Below are 23,609 nucleotides of genomic sequence, written 5' to 3'. Positions count from 1 at the left end.
ATCCCAGGCCCTCCTGCCCTCGACGCAAACCCCCCTCCCCCCCAACGACCGCCCCCCCCAAGAACCTCCGACCGCCCCCCCAGCCGACCCGCGACCCCCCTGGCGACCCCCACGACCCCCCCACCCCCCTTCCCCGTACCTTTGGTAGTTGGCCGGACAGACGGGAGCCAAAACCGCCTGTCCGGCAGGCAGCCAACGAAGGAATGAGGCCGGATTGGCCCATCCATCCTAAAGCTCCGCCTACTGGTGGGGCCTAAGGCGCGTGGGCCAATCAGAATAGGCCCTGGAGCCTTAGGTCCCACCTGGGGGCGCGGCCTGAGGCACATGGGCCCAACCCGACCATGTGCCTCAGGCCGCGCCCCCAGGTGGGACCTAAGGCTCCAGGGCCTATTCTGATGGGCCCACGAGCCTTAGGCCCCACCAGTAGGCGGAGCTTTAGGATGGATGGGCCAATCCGGCCTCATTCCTTCGTTGGCTGCCTGCCGGACAGGCGGTTTTGGCTCCCGTCTGTCCGGCCAACTACCAAAGGTACGGGGAAGGGGGGTGGGGGGGTCGTGGGGGTCGCCAGGGGGGTCGCGGGTCGGCTGGGGGGGGCGGTCGTTGGGGGGAGGGGGGTTTGCGTCGAGGGCAGGAGGGCCTGGGATCCCTCCTGCCCGTAATGTAGTGCGGGGTGGGGTTAGGGGGTCGCCGTGGCCAGGAGGATTTGGGCTCCCTCCTGGCCCGATATTGTTGGGGAGTCGGCGGTCCTTCGGGGGGCGGGATGTATCGGACGTCGGGGGGGGGGGGGCATCAGGCTTTCAGGATGGGGACAGACCTTCAAGGGGGGACAGTGCAGGGAAGTCAGGGAATTTATATTAATTAATTTTTTCTCTGCGTGTTTTGTTTTTGTATAGTTATTAACTAATATTTAACTAAGTTTTAAAGTTTTAAAGAATGTTTCCTTTATACTAAATAAAGAAAAGTGAATGGGATTGCAGTGGCGGTGACGGGGCGGTGAATGGGGTGGCAGTGGCGGTGACGGGGCGGTGAAGAGGATGGTGAGACGGGGACGGGGCGGTGACGGGGATGGTGAGACGGGGACGGGGCGGTGACGGGGATGGTGAGACGGGGACGGGGCGGTGACGGGGACCAATTTTTTCACCGTGTCATTCTCTACTTATTATCACTGTTGCGTTGCTGAATAAGTTGGCCATGTGACTTTTTTTATCCTTGGTTTACTGGCTCTTTTCTGTCTTCTTTCCTTTGTGTTTTTGTTGTTTGTTTTTTGTGAGGAAGGAGCATAGAGTAGGTAGTCCCAAATATATCCCCCACTAGGCACCCAGCTAACCTAATCCCCCAGATTCTACTGAGTTGGAAACAAAAACAGGAACCTAGCCGCAAATCAAATCGGAGTGAGGTAAGAGCCATCTGTCTGCCTGCTGAAGCTGGAGAATACTGGCTTGCCAAGGAACTTACCATCCTATATATGACAGAGTTCAGTTTACTGTTCTCTATTTCTGCCTGCTCATGGATGGTCAGAAATCACTCATCTCTAGATTCATCCCCCTGCTATTGACAAGGAATTATGGAACATGTTACTCCATAATTGATCAGACTTCACTGGCTTCCAGTGAAGCTAGAGTTGAGTTTAAATTTGTTAACTTTAATTTTTAAAATATTAAAGGGTCCCTCTCCTGAATATTTTATTAATTGTATTTCTTTGCTTAATCTGTTGAAAGGTTCTTGATCTTTTTCAGTCCGAGTCTTGAGATTCCAAGTGTAAAAATTTGTCGTTTGACAGAAACAAAAAATTGGACCGATCCAGGCAGAGGTCCTATAACCTGGAATGCTTTGCCAGTGGAATTAAGAACTCTTCCAACTTATTCTACTTTTAGATGAGCTTTAAACCCTTATCTCTGTCATAAATACTTGCCTTATGTCTTAAGTCTATTGATATCAGAAACTTTATTATGTTTACTTGAGTGAAATTGTAACATTGGACAATCTATATTGTAACTGGGGCATGCACTAAAGTCAGAGACGATTGCTGTTACCGACCCAATGCACAAAACGGCCCACTGCGTGTTTTTCCCCTCAATTGCCCAATTTCCAATCCAGCCATGCAAATTAGTTAAAACCCCATGCAACATAGCCAAGTAATTGATGCACTAACATCGCTTGGCTATTTTGCATTGGGTTTTAGCGATCATAAAAGCCAATTGCTCTAGACCTGTCGGTAACTGTGTAACCCACAACTCAAGAAATTTGGATCTTCACAAGTACATCCATCTCAAACCACAATTATTGACAAAAAATAGGGTTTGCTAGATAATACCACTGTGACACTTCAATTGCAAACCAACGCTCATAGCTCGCAAAACCTCATCTTATCAAAAACTAGCCACTAAAAACAACTTTTCAATCATCATAAAAACTCACATTCTAACCTCACCCAAATAAATAATCAACTAGGAGGTTGATATGTCATGACAATTCAGTTCATAGAACTTCCTACAACCTGGATGTTATTTCAAGTCTGCATCCTGCATGAAAAATACTTTACAATCATCTAAATCAAAACCTCCTTCCCATAAATATATCATAGAGCTGACATGAAACATATATTTATCTTCTAACCATAGGGCTAACATATATGAAAGCAGCAACACTTATCTCAAATGGCCAATGCCAAATCCAACGCTGGCTTCTGTTACACACCTGACGCTCTACATTTCTCAGAGCATTTCAGTTCACATGGACCTTCTTCGGGGTATTGTTTCACATTGCTGCACCCTTTATGGCCTCAATTTCAACCGCTATTTGCGCTAGTGAACGCTTCCTACCCGCCTGTGTATCTGGTGTTATCAACATACCACAAGTTAGGACGTATTTTTTTTTTATGATGGTTGTAAATAAGTTTTTAGTGGTTAGTTTTTGAATAGATGAGGTTTAATGAGCTAAGGCATTGGTTTGCAATTGAAGTGTCAAAGTAGTAATTTGATTATCCAGCAACCCCTATTTTTTATGGGTAACTGTGTTATCCCAGGACAAGCAGGCAGCATATTCTCACATATGGGTGACGTCAACCACGGAGCCCCGATGCGGACAGCTCCACAAGCAGATTTTCTTGAAGAACTTTTGGAAAGCTCGCAACTGCTGCACCACGCATGCACGAGTGCCTTCCCGCCCGACGTAGGGTGCGTGTCTCCTCAGTTCTAAGTTTTCCGCAGAGCCGAGAAGCCCTCATTTTGATGCTCTGCGCAAGAGTTAGGTCTACTCATGTCTTCATTCACCACGGCTCATGTATTTTTCTTTACAGGGTCGCTATGTTTATTTGTGCGTTTTATCTAAAAGTTTTAAAAAATAAGTTTTGTTTGTTTTTTTGATCATGTCATGGCAGGGCCTACTTCACAGCTTCAACCTGTGGGCTTCGATTTTGCCACAGCCGTGTTTCATTCCATGTCCCGGTCAGTCACAGGGTTCAAGAAGTATAGCCGATGTCAAAGCGCGATCTCCATCACTGACCCACACAAGTGGTGTGTACAGTGTTTAGGACCTGATCATAGTCTGGAGTTGTGCGCCCACTGTGCTACACTTCAAAATCAAGCCCTTAAACGTCATTGAGTACAGATTGAAAAAATATTTGGGGGAATGGACCGGTCTTTACCTAAGGCCTTGAACACATTTCCTGCTCCAACCACGACCTTGACTCCAGCAAAGTTTTCTACATAGTAACATAGTAGATGACGGCAGATAAAGACCCGAATGGTCCATCCAGTCTGCCCAACCTGATTCAATTTAAATTTTTTTTTTTTTTTTTCTTCTTAGCTATTTCTGGGCGAGAATCCAAAGCTTTACCCTGTACTGTGCTTGGGTTCCAACTGCCGAAATCTCTGTTAAGACTTACTCCAGCCCATCTACACCCTCCCAGCCATTGAAGCCCTCCCCTGCCCATCCTCCTCCAAACGGCCATGCACAGACACAGACCGTACAAGTCTGCCCAGTAACTGGCCTAGTTCAATCTTTAATATTATTTTCTGATTCTAAATCTTCTGTGTTCATCCCACGTTTCTTTGAACTCAGTCACAGTTTTACTCTCCACCACCTCTCTCGGGAGCGCATTCCAGGCATCCACCACCCTCTCCGTAAAGTAGAATTTCCTAACATTGCCCCTGAATCTACCACCCCTCAACCTCAAATTATGTCCTCTGGTTTTACCATTTTCCTTTCTCTGGAAAAGATTTTGTTCTACGTTAATACCCTTTAAGTATTTGAACGTCTGAATCATATCTCCCCTGTCTCTCCTTTCCTCTAGGGTATACATATTCAGGGCTTCCAGTCTCTCCTCATACGTCTTCTGGCGCAAGCCTCCTATCATTTTCGTCGCCCTCCTCTGGACCGCCTCAAGTCTTCTTACGTCTTTCGCCAGATACGGTCTCCAAAACTGAACACAATACTCCAAGTGGGGCCTCACCAATGACCTGTACAGGGGCATCAACACCTTCTTCCTTCTACTGACTACGCCTCTCTTTATACAGCCCAGAATCCTTCTGGCAGCAGCCACTGCCTTGTCACACTGTTTTTTCGCCTTTAGATCTTCGGACACTATCACCCCAAGGTCCCTCTCCCCATCCGTGCATATCAGCTTCTCTCCTCCCAGCATATACGGTTCCTTCCTATTATTAATCCCCAAATGCATTACTCTGCATTTCTTTGCATTGAATTTTAGTTGCCAGGCATTAGACCATTCCTCTAACTTTTGCAGATCCTTTTTCATATTTTCCACTCCCTCTTCGGTGTCTACTCTGTTACAAATCTTGGTATCATCTGCAAAAAGGCACACTTTTCCTTCTAACCCTTCAGCAATGTCACTTACATACATATTGAACAGGATTGGCCCCAGCACCGAACCCTGAGGGACTCCACTAGTCACCTTTCCTTCCTTCGAGCGACTTCCATTAACCACCACCCTCTGGCGTCTGTCCGACAACCAGTTTCTGACCCAGTTCACCACTTTGGGTCCTAACTTCAGCCCTTCAAGTTTGTTCAACAGCCTCCTATGAGGAACTGTATCAAAGGCTTTGCTGAAATCCAAGTAAATTACATCTAGCATATGTCCTCGATCCAGCTCTCTGGTCACCCAATCAAAAAATTCAATCAGGTTCGTTTGGCACGATTTACCTTTTGTAAAGCCATGTTGCCTCGGATCCTGTAACCCATTAGATTCAAGGAAATACACTATCCTTTCTTTCAGCAACACTTCCATTATTTTTCCAACAACTGAAGTGAGGCTCACCAGCCTGTAGTTTCCTGCTTCATCCCTGTGACCACTTTTATGAATAGGGACCACATCCGCTCTCCTCCAATCCCCAGGAATCACTCCCGTCTCCAGAGATTTGTTGAACAAGTCTTTAATAGGACTCGCCAGAACCTCTCTGAGTTCCCTTAGTATCCTGGGATGGATCCCGTCTGGTCCCATCGCTTTGTCCACCTTCAGTTTTTCAAGTTGCTCATAAACACCCTCCTCCGTGAACGGCGCAGAATCTACTCCATTTTCTCGTGTAACTTTGCCGGACAATCTCGGTCCTTCTCCAGGATTTTCTTCTGTGAAACGACACAAAAATCCATACGAAAAAGAAGATTATCGCTGAAAAATAGCTGGAAAGCGATGACCACAAATGCTCGCAGTCTAAGCAACAAAGTTCATGATCTGCAAGCTCTGATGTTAGAGGCAGATCTAGATATTGTTGCTATCACAGAGACATGGTTCAGTGAATCACATGGATGGGATGCAAACATACCGGGATATAATCTTTTTAGGAAGGACAGAGATGGTCATAAAGGTGGAGGAGTAGCTCTCTATGTAAAGATCAATATCCAAGCGACCGAAATGCAAGGGACCTGGGGAGAGGAAGAAGCGATATGGATTGCTCTGAAAAGAGAAGATGGAACTTCTATCTACGTGGGTGTAGTCTACAGACCTCCGACTCAATCGCAGCAAATTGATAAGGATCTGATTGTGGATATCCAAAAGTTTGGAAGGAAAGAGGAGGTTCTGCTGTTGGGAGATTTCAACCTGCCGGATGCGGACTGGAATGTTCCGTCTGCGGAATCGGAAAGAAGTAGGGAGATTGTGGATGCCTTTCAAGAGGCTCTGCTCAGACAAATGGTGACGGAACCCACAAGGGAAAAAGCGATATTGGATCTGGTCCTCACAAATGGAGAGAGTATCTCTAATGTTCGAGTGGGTGCTCACCTGGGTAGTAGCGATCATCAAACGGTTTGGTTTGATATAACGGCTAAAGTGGAGAGCGGCCGCACGATACTTAAAGTCCTAGATTTCAAACGTACGGACTTTAATGCAATGGGAAAGTACCTGAAGAAAGAGCTGTTAGGATTGGAGGACATAAGAGAAGTGGAAAGACAGTGGTCTAAGCTGAAAGGAGCGATAAAAATGGCTACGGACCTTTATGTGAAGAAAATCAATAAAAACAAAAGAAAAAGGAAGCCGATATGGTTCTCCAACCTAGTGGCTGAGAAAATAAAGGCGAAAGAGTTGGCGTTCATGAAATATAAAAAAAACCCAAGAAGAGGAGAGCAGAAAGGACTACAGGGTGAAACTGAAAGAAGCCAAGAGAGAGATACGTTTGGCGAAGGCACAGGCGGAAGAACAAATGGCTAAAAATGTAAAAAAGGGAGATAAAAATTTTTTCAGATATATTAGTGAAAGGAGGAAGATAAAAAATGGAATTGCTAGGCTAAAAGATGCTGGGAACAAATATGTGGAGAGTGATGAGGAGAAAGCAAATGTGCTAAACAAATACTTCTGTTCTGTGTTCACAGAAGAAAATCCTGGAGAAGGACCGAGATTGTCCGGCAAAGTTACACGAGAAAATGGAGTAGATTCTGCGCCGTTCACGGAGGAGGGTGTTTATGAGCAACTTGAAAAACTGAAGGTGGACAAAGCGATGGGACCAGACGGGATCCATCCCAGGATACTAAGGGAACTCAGAGAGGTTCTGGCGAGTCCTATTAAAGACTTGTTCAACAAATCTCTGGAGACGGGAGTGATTCCTGGGGATTGGAGGAGAGCGGATGTGGTCCCTATTCATAAAAGTGGTCACAGGGATGAAGCAGGAAACTACAGGCCGGTGAGCCTCACTTCAGTTGTTGGAAAAATAATGGAAGTGTTGCTGAAAGAAAGGATAGTGTATTTCCTTAAATCTAATGGGTTACAGGATCCGAGGCAACATGGTTTTACAAAAGGTAAATCGTGCCAAACGAACCTGATTGAATTTTTTGATTGGGTGACCAGAGAGCTGGATCGAGGACATATGCTAGATGTAATTTATTTGGATTTCAGCAAAGCCTTTGATACAGTTCCTCATAGGAGGCTGTTGAACAAACTTGAAGGGCTAAAGTTAGGACCCAAAGTGGTGAACTGGGTCAGAAACTGGCTGTCGGACAGACGCCAGAGGGTGGTGGTTAATGGAAGTCGCTCGAAGGAAGGAAAGGTGACTAGTGGAGTCCCTCAGGGTTCGGTGCTGGGGCCAATCCTGTTCAATATGTATGTAAGTGACATTGCTGAAGGGTTAGAAGGAAAAGTGTGCCTTTTTGCAGATGATACCAAGATTTGTAACAGAGTAGACACCGAAGAGGGAGTGGAAAATATGAAAAAGGATCTGCAAAAGTTAGAGGAATGGTCTAATGCCTGGCAACTAAAATTCAATGCAAAGAAATGCAGAGTAATGCATTTGGGGATTAATAATAGGAAGGAACCGTATATGCTGGGAGGAGAGAAGCTGATATGCACGGACGGGGAGAGGGACCTCGGGGTGATAGTGTCCGAAGATCTAAAGGCGAAAAAACAGTGTGACAAGGCAGTGGCTGCTGCCAGAAGGATTCTGGGCTGTATAAAGAGAGGCGTAGTCAGTAGAAGAAAGAAGGTGTTGATGCCCCTGTACAGGTCATTGGTGAGGCCCCACTTGGAGTATTGTGTTCAGTTTTGGAGACCGTATCTGGCGAAAGACGTAAGAAGACTTGAGGCGGTCCAGAGGAGGGCGACGAAAATGATAGGAGGCTTGCACCAGAAGACATATGAGGAGAGACTGGAAGCCCTGAATATGTATACCCTAGAGGAAAGGAGAGACAGGGGAGATATGATTCAGACGTTCAAAAACTTAAAGGGTATTAACGTAGAACAAAATCTTTTCCAGAGAAAGGAAAATGGTAAAACCAGAGGACATAATTTGAGGTTGAGGGGTGGTAGATTCAGGGGCAATGTTAGGAAATTCTACTTTACGGAGAGGGTGGTGGATGCCTGGAATGCGCTCCCGGGAGAGGTGGTGGAGAGTAAAACTGTGACTGAGTTCAAAGAAGCGTGGGATGAACACAGAAGATTTAGAATCAGAAAATAATATTAAAGATTGAACTAGGCCAGTTACTGGGCAGACTTGTACGGTCTGTGTCTGTGTATGGCCGTTTGGAGGAGGATGGGCAGGGGAGGGCTTCAATGGCTGGGAGGGTGTAGATGGGCTGGAGTAAGTCTTAACAGAGATTTCGGCAGTTGGAACCCAAGCACAGTACCGGGTAAAGCTTTGGATTCTCGCCCAGAAATAGCTAAGAAGAAAAAAAAAAATTTTTTAAATTGAATCAGGTTGGGCAGACTGGATGGACCATTCGGGTCTTTATCTGCCGTCATCTACTATGTTACTATGTTACTATGAGAAGTATTTGTTTAGCACATTTGCTTTCTCCTCATCACTCTCCACATATTTGTTCCCAGCATCTTTTAGCCTAGCAATTCCATTTTTTATCTTCCTCCTTTCACTAATATATCTGAAAAAATTTTTATCTCCCTTTTTTACATTTTTAGCCATTTGTTCTTCCGCCTGTGCCTTCGCCAAACGTATCTCTCTCTTGGCTTCCATTTTTATCGCTCCTTTCAGCTTAGACCACTGTCTTTCCACTTCTCTTATGTCCTCCCATCCTAACAGCTCTTTCTTCAGGTACTTTCCCATTGCATTAAAGTCCGTACGTTTGAAATCTAGGACTTTAAGTATCGTGGGCCGCTCTCCACTTTAGCCGTTATATCAAACCAAACCGTTTGATGATCGCTACTACCCAGGTGAGCACCCACTCGAACATTAGAGATACTCTCTCCATTTGTGAGGACCAGATCCAATATCGCTTTTTCCCTTGTGGGTTCCGTCACCATTTGTCTGAGCAGAGCCTCTTGAAAGGCATCCACAATCTCCCTACTTCTTTCCGATTCCGCAGACGGAACATTCCAGTCCGCATCCGGCAGGTTGAAATCTCCCAACAGCAGAACCTCCTCTTTCCTTCCAAACTTTTGGATATCCACAATCAGATCCTTATCAATTTGCTGCGATTGAGTCGGAGGTCTGTAGACTACACCCACGTAGATAGAAGTTCCATCTTCTCTTTTCAGAGCAATCCATATCGCTTCTTCCTCTCCCCAGGTCCCTTGCATTTCGGTCGCTTGGATATTGATCTTTACATAGAGAGCTACTCCTCCACCTTTATGACCATCTCTGTCCTTCCTAAAAAGATTATATCCCGGTATGTTTGCATCCCATCCATGTGATTCACTGAACCATGTCTCTGTGATAGCAACAATATCTAGATTTGCCTCTAATATCAGGGCTTGCAGATCATGAACTTTGTTGCTTAGACTGCGAGCATTTGTGGTCATTGCTTTCCAGCTATTTTTCAGCGATAATCTCCTTTTTCGTATGGATTTTTGTGTCGTTTCACTTTCCGTTGCAATACTAAGAAATGAGTTGCTGATATTGCTTATGTTGCAGCCTTTACTACTATCACATCTTTTCTTTTGCCGGGGGTGGTCTCTATAATTGTCCTTCGTACATACACCACCCCCACCTTCTAGTTTAAATGCCTAGAAAAATATTGTCTAAATTTCTCTGCAAGGTTTCTTTTTCCTGCTGTAGTAATATGTAGCCCATCAGTGCAATATAGCTTCTTGTCCTTCCATGTATTTCCCCATCCTCCTATGTACCTGAAGCCTTCTTGATGACACCAGGCTCTGAGCCATCTATTAAAGTCCTCTGTGTTTTTCATTCTTTGCTCTCCTTTTCCATATGCAGGCAGTATTTCAGAAAAAGCTAAAGTCTTTACAAAAGGTTTCACGCCCTCACCAAGCTCCCGAAAAGCTTTCTGTGCTGCAAGTGTGGAGTTGTTGGCCAGGTCATTTGTTCCCAGATGGATAACAACATCAGTGTTAAAATCCTTAGTTTCTTCCTTAATTATAGTCAGTATTTGCCTGGAACTCCTGGTAGCTGAGGATCCTGGAAGACATTTCACTATTTTGGACTCCTCGCCCTGTGTTCCAAGGTTAATGCCTCTGATGATGGAATCCCCCAACAGTAATAGTTTTCTGTTTTTGGCTTTTTTATTTGTACTTATGGTGCTCTTGTTCTCTTGAGTTTCCTTCATTGGTTCCAGTCCCACCTCCCTTCTGCTTTCCTGTGTATCGCAGTGCACTAGTGGAGCGAAGGAATTCTGTAGAGGTAATATTAGTGAAGGTGGATGTTTCTGTGTTACATGTCTACGGGGCCAAAACCTTCAACTTCGTCCTTGATCAAACCTTTCTTGATGGGGAAGTCTTCATCTTCAGAGAAATCAGCTAAATCTTCCCCTGAGGTGCCATTATCCTTGGTGTCTCCATCAGATAAGATAGCTAAGCGAGCCCCTATGGACTTGCCACCTCTAGAATCCTTGGGTCCGAGAATCTCCAGGAAACATCTCGAAATCAAGGCAACACTCTTCTTCAAGGTTGTCTTCCTCGGAAACCATAGCCACACCAATTGTACCAGCTCCAGTGGTCTCAGTGCCAGCTTTGCAGAGTATGTTGGAAGTTATTCTGCATCAGGAGTTTGGTAACATGCTTGCCAAATTAATTCCTTCCTCAACCCTGCTTCCTGCAGGCCAGCCTGAGCACTCAGCAGTAATACAAGGATATGAGTCCTTGAGAGTGCCTTGAGAAAAAAACAACACACTCTATATAAGGAGTTGAGTCCTTAAGAGTGCCTCGAGATCAATCTATGCACTCTATGCAAGAAGTTGAGTCTTTGCGAGTGCCTCGAGATACATCTGCACAAGGAGCTGAGTCCTTATCAGTGTCTCGACTTCGATCTCCAACTTCCAGCTCTACCTCTATGCATAAGACATTGCCTTCTTCGAGGCACAGGGCGAGGACTCCTCGACATTCCTCATCGAGGCTGGATTCGAGATCACTACCTTGTTCTCTGAGGCACAGTTCATCTCCACACCATCTGTCAAGGCATTCATCGAAGCTCAGGTCCTCTTTTCGAGGTAGACCTTGTTTCTCTAGGCATAGAGAATCCTTGAGGCAACCAGCATCCTTGTCGAGGAAATCTACTGCAGAACCACAGCATTCTCATCAGTCGAGTCCTTCTCCTGTGAGGTTTTCTTCACCAGCTAGTTCTTCCAAATGGAAATGTTCTGCTTCTCCGGCTCACTCCAGAAGTGCTCTTTCCTTGGCTTTTTTGCCTCTGGATTCAGATCTCAGGTATCAATATTCCAGAGAGGCTTTACCATCTTTCTCTACCATGAGACGTACTTCGAGGGGCTCTCGTTCACCTTCACTTCAACAGGGCCATCCCTCTTCTGCTTCGGTGTCCTTTACCAAATTTCTATGCCAAATGAGTAAAGATCTTAACATCACTTTGGAGTCTGACTCAAAATACTCTAAGGAGTATTTGGAAGAACTGAGTATAACTAATCCTCCTAGGGATTCATTGAAATTGCCCATGAATGGCATTCTCACTCAAACTTTCAATAGAAATCTTGATATACCATATTCCATTCCTGCGATGCCAGCAAAATTGGAATCTCGATATAAAATGATCCACTGTAAGGGATTTGAAATGTCTCAACTATCCCATCAATCTCTTCTCATTGAGTCTTCATTGAAAAGAACCAATCCAGCCAAGGTCTATGCCACAGAACCACCTGGCCAAGAGGGAAGGACCACGGACAAGTTTGGCTGTCGGCTTTATCAAAATTCTATGAATTACAACTTTGTCTTTACATCACATCTCAAATACAGGGTCAATGCCATGCATACTTTTTTCAAGTACCTCCCAGAACATCGCCTGACAGAGTTTCAGCATATGCATTCTACTCTAGGTCAACTTCACATGCATATGATCCAGGCTGCATATGATATGATTGAGATGTCCTCCAGGTCACTGCTTTCTCGGTGGTGATGCACCGACTAGCCTGACTCCGCACCTTAGATATGGAACCAAATCTACAAGATCGACTGGCCAACATCCCATGCCAGGGCAATGAGTTGTTCGATGACTCTATTGAGGCAGCTACAAAGCGCTTATCTGAGCATGAGAAGTCATTTGCCTCCATCATCAGGCCAAAGCTGAAGCCTTCCACCGCTAAGGGTTACAGGTCTCCTCCATCTTACCAGAGGCATTATCCTCAGAGGGCAGCACCTTATTCAAGGCCGCCTCCTAAGAAACAGCAGCCACAACAGCAGCAACGGCAGCAGCATAAACCTCAGACTCCTGCTGCACCTAAGGTTTCTCAGTCTTTTTGACCAACTAACACAGAGCATAACCTCAATCATTCTGCCTCTGTCCTCTCTTTTTCCCATCAGAGGTCGTCTCCATCATTTTTATCAAAGATGGGAGCTCATTACATCTGGGTCCTCACAATCATCAGGGAAGGTTACTCTCTTCACTTCCTTCAGATTCCACCAGATCTTCCCCCAAGAGAGTATCTTTCCAATCCATTCCAGGCCATCCTTCTTCTTCAGGAAGCTCAAGCTCTGTTCTGTCTCCGTGCCATCGAGGAAGTTCCTCTGGAACAGCAGAGCACGGGGTTTTACTCCCGTTACTTCCTTGTCCCAAAGAAGACGGGGGATCTGCGACCTATCCTGGATCTCAGAGTTCTCAACAAATTTCCTGTCAGAGAAAAATTTTGGATGCTGTCTCTAGCATCATTGTATCCCCTTCTGGATCACAACAAATGGTTATACTCTCTGGATCTCAAAGAGGCTTACACTCACATTCCCATTCATCCAGCTTCTTGCAAGTTCCTCAGATTTCGGGTGGGAAATCATCATTTTCCAGAACAGAGTGCTGCCTTTTGGCCTGGTATCATCTCCCAGAGTTTTCACCAAGTGCCTGGTGGCAACAGCTCTGTGCAGCCTTGGTCTCCAGTTCTTCTCATACTTGGATAACTGGCTCATCAAAGATTCAACATCTCAGGGGGTTATTGTACTGACCAAATGGACTATTTGGTTGCTCCATCATTTGGGGTTCGAAATCAATTTTCCAAAATCACAGTTACAGCCCTCTCAGACTCTACAGTAGAGAATGACACGGGGAAAAAATCTGTCCCCGTCACTGCACCGTCCCCGGCCCACCATCCTCTGCACCGCCCCGTCACCGCTGTTCCCTTCACCGCCCCATCCTCTGCACCGCCCCGTCACCGCTGTTCCCTTCACCGCCCCATCACCGTCACTGCCATCCCTTTCACCGCCCAGTCACCACCACTGCCATCCCATTCACCATCCCGTCACCGTCCCCGTTTAGCACCCATCTTCTTCCCTCCGCTCCCCCATAGTCTGGCATCTGTCTTCTTCCCTTCCAGCGTCTTCTCCCCACTCTGCCTTCCACATTTCCTTTCAGGGTCTGTTCCTCTCTACCCTCTTTCAATGTCTGTTCTATTCCTTTCCACCACCACCCTTCCCTCCCTCCTTTACCATCTGTTCCTTTCTACCACCCTTCTTTCATATCTTCTATCAGTCCCCCCACCATCACTAGCAGTCTCTCTTCTCCCTTACCATGAGCAAATAGAACTTCTGAAAATTGTATTGCTGAGGCATTATTTCTAGTACGCCTTTTTTTCCAGATGGATAATGACATCAATTTTATAATTCTTACTGTCTGCTCTGATTTCATTCACAATTTGGTTTGTGTTTTGTACCTGAGGATTCTATGATGCATTTAACCTTTTCCTGTCTCTTCTGTGATTTCAAGTTGATTCCTTCAATAATGGAGTCTCAAGGCAGTAGCAGTTTTCTATTTTGGGCTCTTTTGACATTGTTTAAGGGATTTCTTGTACATTTGGTGCTGGTCTTCTTTGATGAGGTCACTTCAGAATCTATTTCCAAGGAAGAGAAACTTTTTCCCTTTCACCCCTCCTTCCTTGTGTGAGCCGGAACACGTGGTCCCCGCAAACAAGTAATTTTATATCATTTTCATTCTATTCATTCATAGAAATTAAAGTCTAGATAATGCTAGTCACATAACAAAACATGATTTTACAAAAATAATTCCCTGCACAGTCAAGCCTGCAAGGATTACTACATGTCTTTCAGCAGCTCCCCTCCCTCCCTCCCTCCCCCTTACCTTTGTGGCCAAGTCAAAATGATCTACCAACAATAAAATTTTAAAAACACAAAGCACGCTGTATGCAGAGAAAATGTTAATTATCATTTATATTCTGCGGGTTTTCAAAGAGGTCAAGGCAGATGACTTTATGCAATGTCACTTCAGTAACAACTATACAAAAATAGACAAATATTCCCTCTCTCTTTTTACTAAACTGCGATAGTGGTTTTTAGCGCAGGGAGCTGCGCTGAATGCCCCACGCTGCTCTCAACGCTCATAGGCTCCCTGCGCTAAAAACCGCTATTGCGTTTTAGTAAAAGGGGGCCATAGTGCAAAATATAGACAGCAGATATAAATTCTCAAAACGGACACATTTTGATCACTAAGTTGAAAATAAAATCATTTTTCCTACCTTTTTGTCTGGTGATTTCATGAGTCTCTGTTCCTTCTTCTGGTCCTTCTTCTTTCTTCTCCTGTCCCCCCCCCCTCTTTCTTTCTCTCTCCCCCTGGGTCCCCTCTTTATTTCTGCCTTTTTTTCTCTCTCCCCCTGGCCCCCCTCTTTATTTCTGCCTTTCTTTCTCTCTCCCCTGGCCTCCCTCTTTATTTCTCTCTCCCCCTGGCCCTCCTCTTTCTTTCTGCCTTTCTTTCTCTCCCCCTTGACCCCCTCTTTATTTCTGCCTTTCTTTCCCTCTCCCTCTGGCCCCCCTCTTTCTTTCTGCCTTTCTTTCTCTCTCCCCCTGACCTCTCTCTTTATTTCTCTCTCCCCCTGGCCCTCCTCTTTCTTTCTGCCTTTCTCTCTCTCTCCCCCTAGCCCCCACAAAGCCATCATGCCAATTTCTCCACTTCCACGATTCTTTCCCTACCCTCACCCCCAAGCCAGCAGCCGATTTCTCCCTGCTCCTTCCCCGATGTCCTGATGTCCTGAACTTCATCAGGCAGCAGCAGCATTCACAATTAACTGTTGTTGCCCGCTTCAGGCCTTCCTCTCTGTCGGGTCCTGTCTTCATGAAAACAGGAAGTAGGCAGGACCCGGCAGAGAACAAGGCCTGAAGCCGGCAACAGGAGCAAATTGTAAACACTGTTGCTGCCCGAAGAAGGTAATGGAGCACCGAGGCAGACCGCTTCTCCCCCCTCCCAGCCGAACCCCCGCTGACCCTCCTATCTCTCCCCCCCGTGAACCTTTCCGACCCTCCCAGCGAGAGCAGCAAACCTCCTTCACGGCTTTCTCCTCCCTCTGCCGCGTTACTGATGACGTCATCAGTAATGCGGCAAAGGGAGGAGAAAGCCGACGCTACTGGAGGGAGGTTTGCTGCTTTCGCTGGGAGGGTCGGAAAGGTTCACTTGGGGGGGGAGAGATAGGAGGGTCAGCGGGGGTTTGGCTGGGAGGGGGGAGAAGCGGTCTGCCTCGGTGCTCCAAAGCCTGGCGCCATTACCTTTTTCGTCCCTCCCGCCCCCCCCCCTTGGTACGCTACTGCTCTCCAGCTCTCCTTAGTTTGCCGGTTTTCTTTTTCGGCGACCGGCACGCTTTCAAAGAGCCGCGCACGCGCGGCTGCTCAGTATTCAATCTTCTGCTCTGACCCAACCGGAAACAGGAAGTTGCAGCAGAGCAGAAGATTGAACTTTGAGCAGTCGCGCGTGAGCGGCTCTTTGAAAGCATGCCGGTTGCCAAAAAAGAAAGCCAGCAAACTAAGGTGAGGTGGAGAGAGGAAGCTGGTTAAATGATCGAGCCGGCGTGCGGGTGGGGGCTACGGGGACCGCACGATCCTTTATGCCTCACTGCGGTGACAAAACCATTCACCGCTCCACGGGGCGGTGATGACCTTGTCCCCGTCCCTGCAGAGGCTGCTAATTTTCATTCCTCGTTTTTGGCGGGTTACCCCCGGCTAAACGCGGTAGCCGCGGGTAAACCGCCACCGTGTCATTCTCTACTCTACAGTTCATCGGAGCTGTACTAGACACTGTGCAACTCAGAGCATTCCTTCCTCAACAACGTCAGGATGCTCTTATTCAACTTTGCCTCAAAGTGTCATCCCCCACTTCAATCTAAGTGAGACACATGATGGTTCTACTAGGTCACATGGCCTCTACAGTTCACGTGACTCCTTTTGCCAGACTTCACCTGAGAATTTCTCAGTTGACCCTGGCATCTCAGTGGGCGCAGGCTTTCAACCCACTCTCTCAGCACATTACAGAGACTTCTTCATTGAGACAGTCTCTCCAATGGTGGATGCTCTCTTCCAATCTCTCCAGAGGTTTACTGTTTCAAACGCCCCCTCATCAGAAGGTCCTCATGACAAATTCCTCGACCTACGCTTGGGGGGGGCTCATCTCGATAGTCTCCCTACTCAAGGGCATTGGTCCAGCACAGATCGTCGGAGCCACATAAATCTGTTGGAACTCAGAGCGATTTTCAATGCTCTCAAAACTTTTCAACATCTTCTTCACGATCAAGTAGTCCTCATTCGTACAGACAATCAAGTTACCATGTACTATGTCAACAAGCAGGGAGGAACAGGATCCCTCCCTCTTTGCCAGGAAGTTTAAAAGGTTTAGAATTGGGCAATTCTTCACAATGTCTTCCTAAAAGCAATCTACATTCAAGGAGAGAAAAACTATCTGGCGGACAAATTGAGTCATCTTCTACAGCCTCACGAATGGACACTCAATTCATCGCCTCTCCATCACATTTTTTCTCAGTGGGGAACTCCTCAAATAGATGTCTTTGCATCTCCCCACAACAACAAACTGCCTCAGTTTTGCTCCAGGATCTACTCTCCTCAACACCTGGAGGCAGATGCTTTTCTTCTGGAATGCACGAGCAAATTCCTGTATGCCTTTCCTCCATTCCCTCTCATTCTCAAGACACTCGTCAAACTCAAACATGAACATGCCACCATGATTCTCATAGCTCCTCGGTGGCCCAGACAACCTTGGTTCTCCCTTCTACTTCAACTCAGCAGCAGGGAACCACTATTTCTACCAGTTTTTCCGTCTCTGTTTACACAGAGTCAGGGTTCTCTACTTCATCCCAAGCTGTAGTATCTGCACCTGACAGCTTGGTTCCTTTCAATGTAACTCCTGATCTACAGTTATCTCAATCTGTCAAAGACATTTTAGAAGCTTCCAGGAAACCTACCACTAGATAATGTTACAACTAGAAATGGTCTAGGTTTTCTACTTGGTGTGCTCTTCATCATAAGGAGCCTCAGTCTACCTCCTTGTCTTCACTTCTGGATTACCTGTTTCATTTATCTCAGTCAGGCCTCAAATCATCATCCATTAGAGTCCATCTCAATGCAATTGCTGCTTTTCATCAGCCTCTAGAAGAGAAATTTGTCTCTACTCATCTTGTGGTTTCTAGATTTATGAAAGGACTTTTCAGTATCAAACCACCTCCAGTGGTTTGGGATCTTAATGTTGTTCTTGCTAAGTTGATGAAGCCTCCATTTGAACCAATGTCTTCAGCTCATCTCAAATATCTCACTTGGAAAGTGGTCTTCCTCACTGCTGTCATGTCTGCTTGCAGAGTCAGTGAGCTACAAGCTTTAGTAGCAGACCCACCTTTCACAGTATTCCATCACGACAAGGTGGTCCTCCATACTCATCCAAAATTCTTACCAAAAGTGGTTTCAGAATTTCATCTCAATCAATCCATTGTACTTCCACTGTTTTTTCCAAAGCCTCATTCTCACCCTGGAGAAACATCTCTTCATACTATGCGTGCTTTGGCTTTCTACTTATAAAAGACTAAGCCACAAAGATCTTCTCCTCAACTTTTTGTCTCCTTCGATCCAAACAAATTGGGACATCCAGTTTCCAAGAGAACAATCTCCAACTGGTTGGCTGCTTGCATATCTTTCTGCTACTCTCAGACTGGACTGCATCTAGAGGGTCGAGTCACAGTCCTTAAAGTTAGAGCCGTGGCGGCATCTGTAGCTTTCCATAGATCTACTCCTATTGAGGAAATCTGCAAAGCTGCCACTTGGTCCTCGGTTCATACATTCACCTCTCATTATTGTCTGGATGCTTTTTCCAGATGGGATGGCCATTTTGGCCAGACAGTTTTACAAAATTTATTCTCCTGAATTGCCAACACTCCTACCATCCCATTCTGGTTAGCTTGGCGGTCACCCATATGTGAGAATATGCTGCCTGCTTGTCCTGGGATAAAGCAGTTATGTACCGTAACAAGTGTTATCCAGGGACATCAGGCAGATATACTCACAACCAACCCACCTCCCCTGGTTGGCTTCTTAGCTAGCTATCTGAACTGAGGAGAAAGGCACTCTACATCGGGCAGGAAGGCGCTCGCGCATGCGCAGTGTGGCAGTCACAAACTTTCCAAAAGTTCTTGAAGAAAGTCTGCTTGTGAAGCTGTCCGCACTGGGGCTCCGTAATTGATATCACCCAAATGTGAGAATATCTGCCTGCTGTCCCTGGATAACACGTGTTACAATAAGTAACTGTGCTTTACCAACAGGTCTGTCTGGTGTGGGGGGGGGGTTTTCTTTTTTATCCAATGGCACAGATATTTTGCGTGTGTTATACACACAAAATATCTGTCCCATAAAAAAATTTAAAAAATTTCCTCGACTGCCGCCGCCAGCCCTCCCCAAAGACGCCCAACAAATGTGGCCCCCCCCAATCCACTGTCCCCCCTGAACCCAAAACAATGGCAGGAGGGTTTCCCACTCCCTCCTGCCACCAGGAGCCCCAGCCATCCCCCAAAAATGGCAGGATGGATGCCTACTCCCTCCTGCCACCAGAGGTTCCCGCCATCCCCCACTACCTCAAAAATATGGCAGGAAGGATGCCCACTCCCTCCTGCCACCAGCGATCCCCCGCCAGTCTCCCAAAAATGGGGATGCCCACTCCCTCTTGCCACCAGATGCCCCCACCCCACACCATCCCAAAACCTTCCCCTGAACCTCTGCTTTAATGTACCTTTTATAAATGTTGGAAACAGGAAGCCAGCACAGAGTCTCCTGCTTTGGCTGCTGGTTCCAAATTATGCACCTTCCTCTCCCAAGTGTATCATGTGATGCACAGGGAGGGGCTAAAGGTCCTGATTGGCTCAGTCCCCTAAAGCACTTTCCAAGAGGTTGAGCTTAGGCATCTGAGTCAATCAGGTCTTATGCAACTCCCTCTATATCCAGGATTGACCAATCTGGGCCTGGATACAGAGGGAGGTGACTAAGGCCTGATTGACTCAGACGCCTAAGGCCCCAACCCTTCGGAGGGGCATTAGGTGACTGAACCAATCATGGCCTTTGGCCCCTCCCCATTCATCACATGATGCACCAGGGAGGGGAATGTGCATCATTTGGAACCAGCGGCCAAAGCAGGGGCCTCTTTGCTGGCTTCCTGCTTTCAACATTTACACAAGGTACGTCGGAGGTTTGGGGTGGGGTGAGCTTCCGATGGCAGGAGGGAGTGGGCATCCCTCTTGCCATTTTTTTGGGGTGGCAGGGGATGGCGGAGGACCTTCGGTGGCAGGAAGGAGTGAGTATCCCTCCTGCCACTTTTGGGGGGTTGTAGGGATAGCGGGGGACCATCGGTGGCAGGAAGGAATGGGCATCCCTCCTGCCACATCACTACCATGGAGGGGGGAGTTGATTTGGCAGGAGAAACTAGGTATCCCTCCTGCCATTTTTGCTGCCGGGGGGTGGTGGGGGTCACGGTGCCCTGACAGCAGAGATAGGAGGCTGTTTCTCCTGCTACTGCTGTTAGGGCTCTATGCATGTGTCAATCGCTCACTGAGCGATTGATCGGTCACGTTTGCATGCAAATGATTTGCACCTCCGTGCAAATTGTTTGCATGCAAATGTGATAGTGCATCAATTGCTGTTGGAGAATTAGCCAGAGAATTGGCCAACAGTGATCGATTCGCAATCTGTAGTGCATCTAGCCCTAAGTGATTGAGCTTTATTTGGTTAAGAGGCTTATAAATAGTGACCAAGTTAAATTTAATTTAATGCTAAGACTAACTATTGTTTCATCTCTCAAAGAATGCATTCATAGGATGAAATGAGAAATAGAACAAAGCCAAAATTAAGAATCTCTTTAATTCTGATCTTTTGTACAAATATATCACTCTTCTACTCTGTTCTTTCCAGCTGTACAACATCTACCCAGAAATCATGGACTATCTTCCAGGACCACACAGAAAGATAATGGCAAATCATTTAATTCTGAGACATATCTTAGAGGATTTAATCAAGGCTCATCAGGAAACCCTGGATCCTGACAATCCTCGAGACTACATTGATGTTTTCCTCATGAAAATGGAGAAGGTAAAATTTATAGGACTGTGATACTTACCATAACTGCTGCTCAGAGATGGGGAATTATTTATTTTTCTCCCAGTCATTTCCTCCTAAGTCTTCACACTTATGTAAGTAGTGAGAAATGGCTCCAAATGCCTTCATTCAGAAATTACCACTATTCTTTGTTAACCAAGTAGATGTTAAGCAGACACACACAGACATCATCAGCTTCTTAGCTTTTTCGGTATGTCGGTATATAAGAATAAAATTATTATTATTATTATATATAAAAGAACAGGTCTATGATAATATGAACGAAGGCAGGGGGTGGACCTATGGACACACAGCTGAACTTGATCATAAAGTTATGTGTTACATTAATCCAAAAAGGATAAAGCCTGTTGATTGGGGTATCCCTATTGCAGGGTCTTCTAGAAGTAGGGAGATTCTGGATTCTTTACAAGAACTGTTCCAGCAGTTGGTAATGGAACCCACACGGGATGGGGTCATACTGGACTTAGTGCTTACAAACGGGGAAAGTATTTCTGATGTTACAGTGGGTGATCATCTGGCATCCAGTGATCACTGAATGGTACAGTTTAATATTAAGATAGGTATATAGAGAGCTCATTCAAAAGCAAAAGTTCTAGACTTTCAAAAAACTAACTTTGTTCAGATGGGGGTTTATGTCAAGGAATTATTGTGTGGATAGGAACGTCTGGAAGGGGTGGAAATGCGGTGGGCAAAACTGAAAGGAGCGATTGTAAGTGCGACAAACCTTTTTGTGAGGCAAGTAAGTAAAAGTAAGAGGAAAAGAAGACCACTTTGGTTCTTAAAAGTAGTAGCTGAGAAGGTAAGGAATAAGAAGTTAACTTTCATAAACTACGAAAGATCACAGAAAGTTTCAAGTTTATTTAAAATTTCTTATACTGCCCACTCAGCCTTCTAGACGGTGTACAAATTTGCAAAAACATAAAACAAACTTTAACTAAAATACAAATTTAAGCTAATGTAAACTTTAACTATTAATAACTTTTAAAAACTATTAAAAAATAAAGACAAACAAGAACAAAAGGTAAAAGGCAAGAACTACAATAGTCAAAGTAAAAGAGAACAATTAAGGAAAAAATAATAGGAGGGGCTACTATAAATAACGTTAAACTCTATAATATTTGCACTCGATTGTCCTTAAAAGGACAGTTAGGTTTGAAAGGCATCAAGGAAGAGAAATGTCTTTAGCTTCATCTTAAAGTTATTAAGAATTGATTCCTCTCGTAAATAATTTGGAATACTTCTCCAAAGAGAGGGGGCAGTGACAGAGAAGATAGTGGACCTCATTGTATATATAAACTTTAGTGACGGTATAGAAAAAAGGTTATTAGCTGTTGATCTTAGGGTTTTAGAAGGATTATAGGGAGTGTCCCCTAGTCTTTGTAATTTTTGACGGAGTTAAAAATCGATCCACTTGTACCCTGAACAGGTGTTCTACTCCACTCAAGATTTTGTAGATTTCAATAATCTCAGCCATCTCTTTTCCAAGTTGAATATATCTGGTCTGGGCCTCCACAATGATATTTTTAAATAACATCCACGCCTGGTTTACAGTCTTAACCTTCGCAACCGATCTTTTTAGCTTCTTTTTAACCATTTTTCTCATTTTATCATAGTTGTACTTTGGAAATTAAATGCCCCTACATTAGATTTCTTTTGCGACGTTGCCCCCGGTATCAGCTCAAATTATGATCACGTTATGATCACCGTTTCCCAGCGTACCCAACACAGTTAACTCCCATACTAAGTCTTGCATTCCACTAAGGACCAGATCTAAAATAGCACCCCCTCTCGTCGGTTCCCGGATGGGGAGACAAGACATTTTTTAGATATATTAGTAATAGGAAGAAGTGCAAAAGTGGCATTGTGAGACTCAAAGGTGAAGGGGAGGAATATGTAGAAGCTGATAAAGAAAAGGACAAATTGCTTAACAGATATTTCTGTTCTTTGTTCACGGCTGAAGCAAGGGGAGCAGGCCCGTAGAAGATAAACATAAATAGAGATGGAGGAGTAATAGGCCCTGATTGATTTTCAGAGGGTTGTATTCATGTGGAGCTAGCTAAAATAGACAAAGCGATAGGGCCGGATGGTGTACATTCTAGGATGCTGAAGGAACTTAGGGAAGTTCTGGTACCTCCACTGACTGACCTTTTCAATGAATCTCTAGAGTCAGGAGTGGTACCGGAGGACTGGCGAAGGGTGGATGTGGTCCCTCTCTACAAAAGTGGAAGTAAGGAAGAAGTAGGGAATTACAGGCCGGTAAGTCTGACTTCTGTGGTAAGCAAATTAATGGAAGCACTTTTAAAACAGAGAATGGTCAAGTTTCTGGAATCCTGTGGATTACAGGACCAGAGGCAACATGGATTCACTAAAGATAGGTCTTGTCAGACAAATCTGATCAATATCTTTGACTGGGTGACCAGAGAATTGGATAGAGGATGTGTGCTAGATATGGTGTAAGAACATAAGAATTGCCGCTGCTGGGTCAGACCAGTGGTCCATCGTGCCCTGCAGTCCGCTCACGCAGCGGCCCCCAGGTCAAAGACCAGTGCTCTAAATGAGTCCAGCCTCACTTGCGTACGTTCCAGTTTAGCAGGAACTTGTCCAACTTTGTCTTGAATCCCTGGAGGGTTTTATACCACTCTCTGGGTGAAGAAGAACTTCCTTACGTTTGTACGGAATCTATCCCCTTTCAACTTTAGAGAGTGCCCTCTCGTTCTCCACTCGTTCTCCACTCGAAGTCAGGGAGGCCAAACTTTGAGTGGAAGAGACTCTGGCAAAGAACATGAAGAAAGGGGACAAATCCTTCTTCAGGTATATTAGTGATAGGAAAAAGAACACAGACGGGATAGTACGCCTTAGAAAACCAGATGGGAACTGCACAGAATCAGATTCC

The 23,609-nt window shown here is 45.6% G+C and overlaps 1 protein-coding gene across 1 annotated transcript in view; it reads left to right on the top strand.

Annotated features, from left to right (window-relative positions):
• Positions 1-23,609, top strand: part of LOC117364878 (cytochrome P450 2F2-like) — a 142,022-nt gene that overhangs the window by 82,111 nt on the left and 36,302 nt on the right. The window contains exon 6 of the mRNA XM_033954603.1: positions 20,513-20,689. Coding sequence (XP_033810494.1) covers positions 20,513-20,689 — 177 coding nt within the window. The remainder of the gene's footprint in view (positions 1-20,512; positions 20,690-23,609) is intronic.

The sequence above is a fragment of the Geotrypetes seraphini genome, chromosome 8 (genome assembly GCF_902459505.1).
Source record: "Geotrypetes seraphini chromosome 8, aGeoSer1.1, whole genome shotgun sequence".
In the NCBI taxonomy this organism is placed as follows: domain Eukaryota; kingdom Metazoa; phylum Chordata; class Amphibia; order Gymnophiona; family Dermophiidae; genus Geotrypetes; species Geotrypetes seraphini.
Note: the sequence above shows the minus strand (reverse complement) of the source record. Positions and strands in the feature narration are given on the sequence as shown.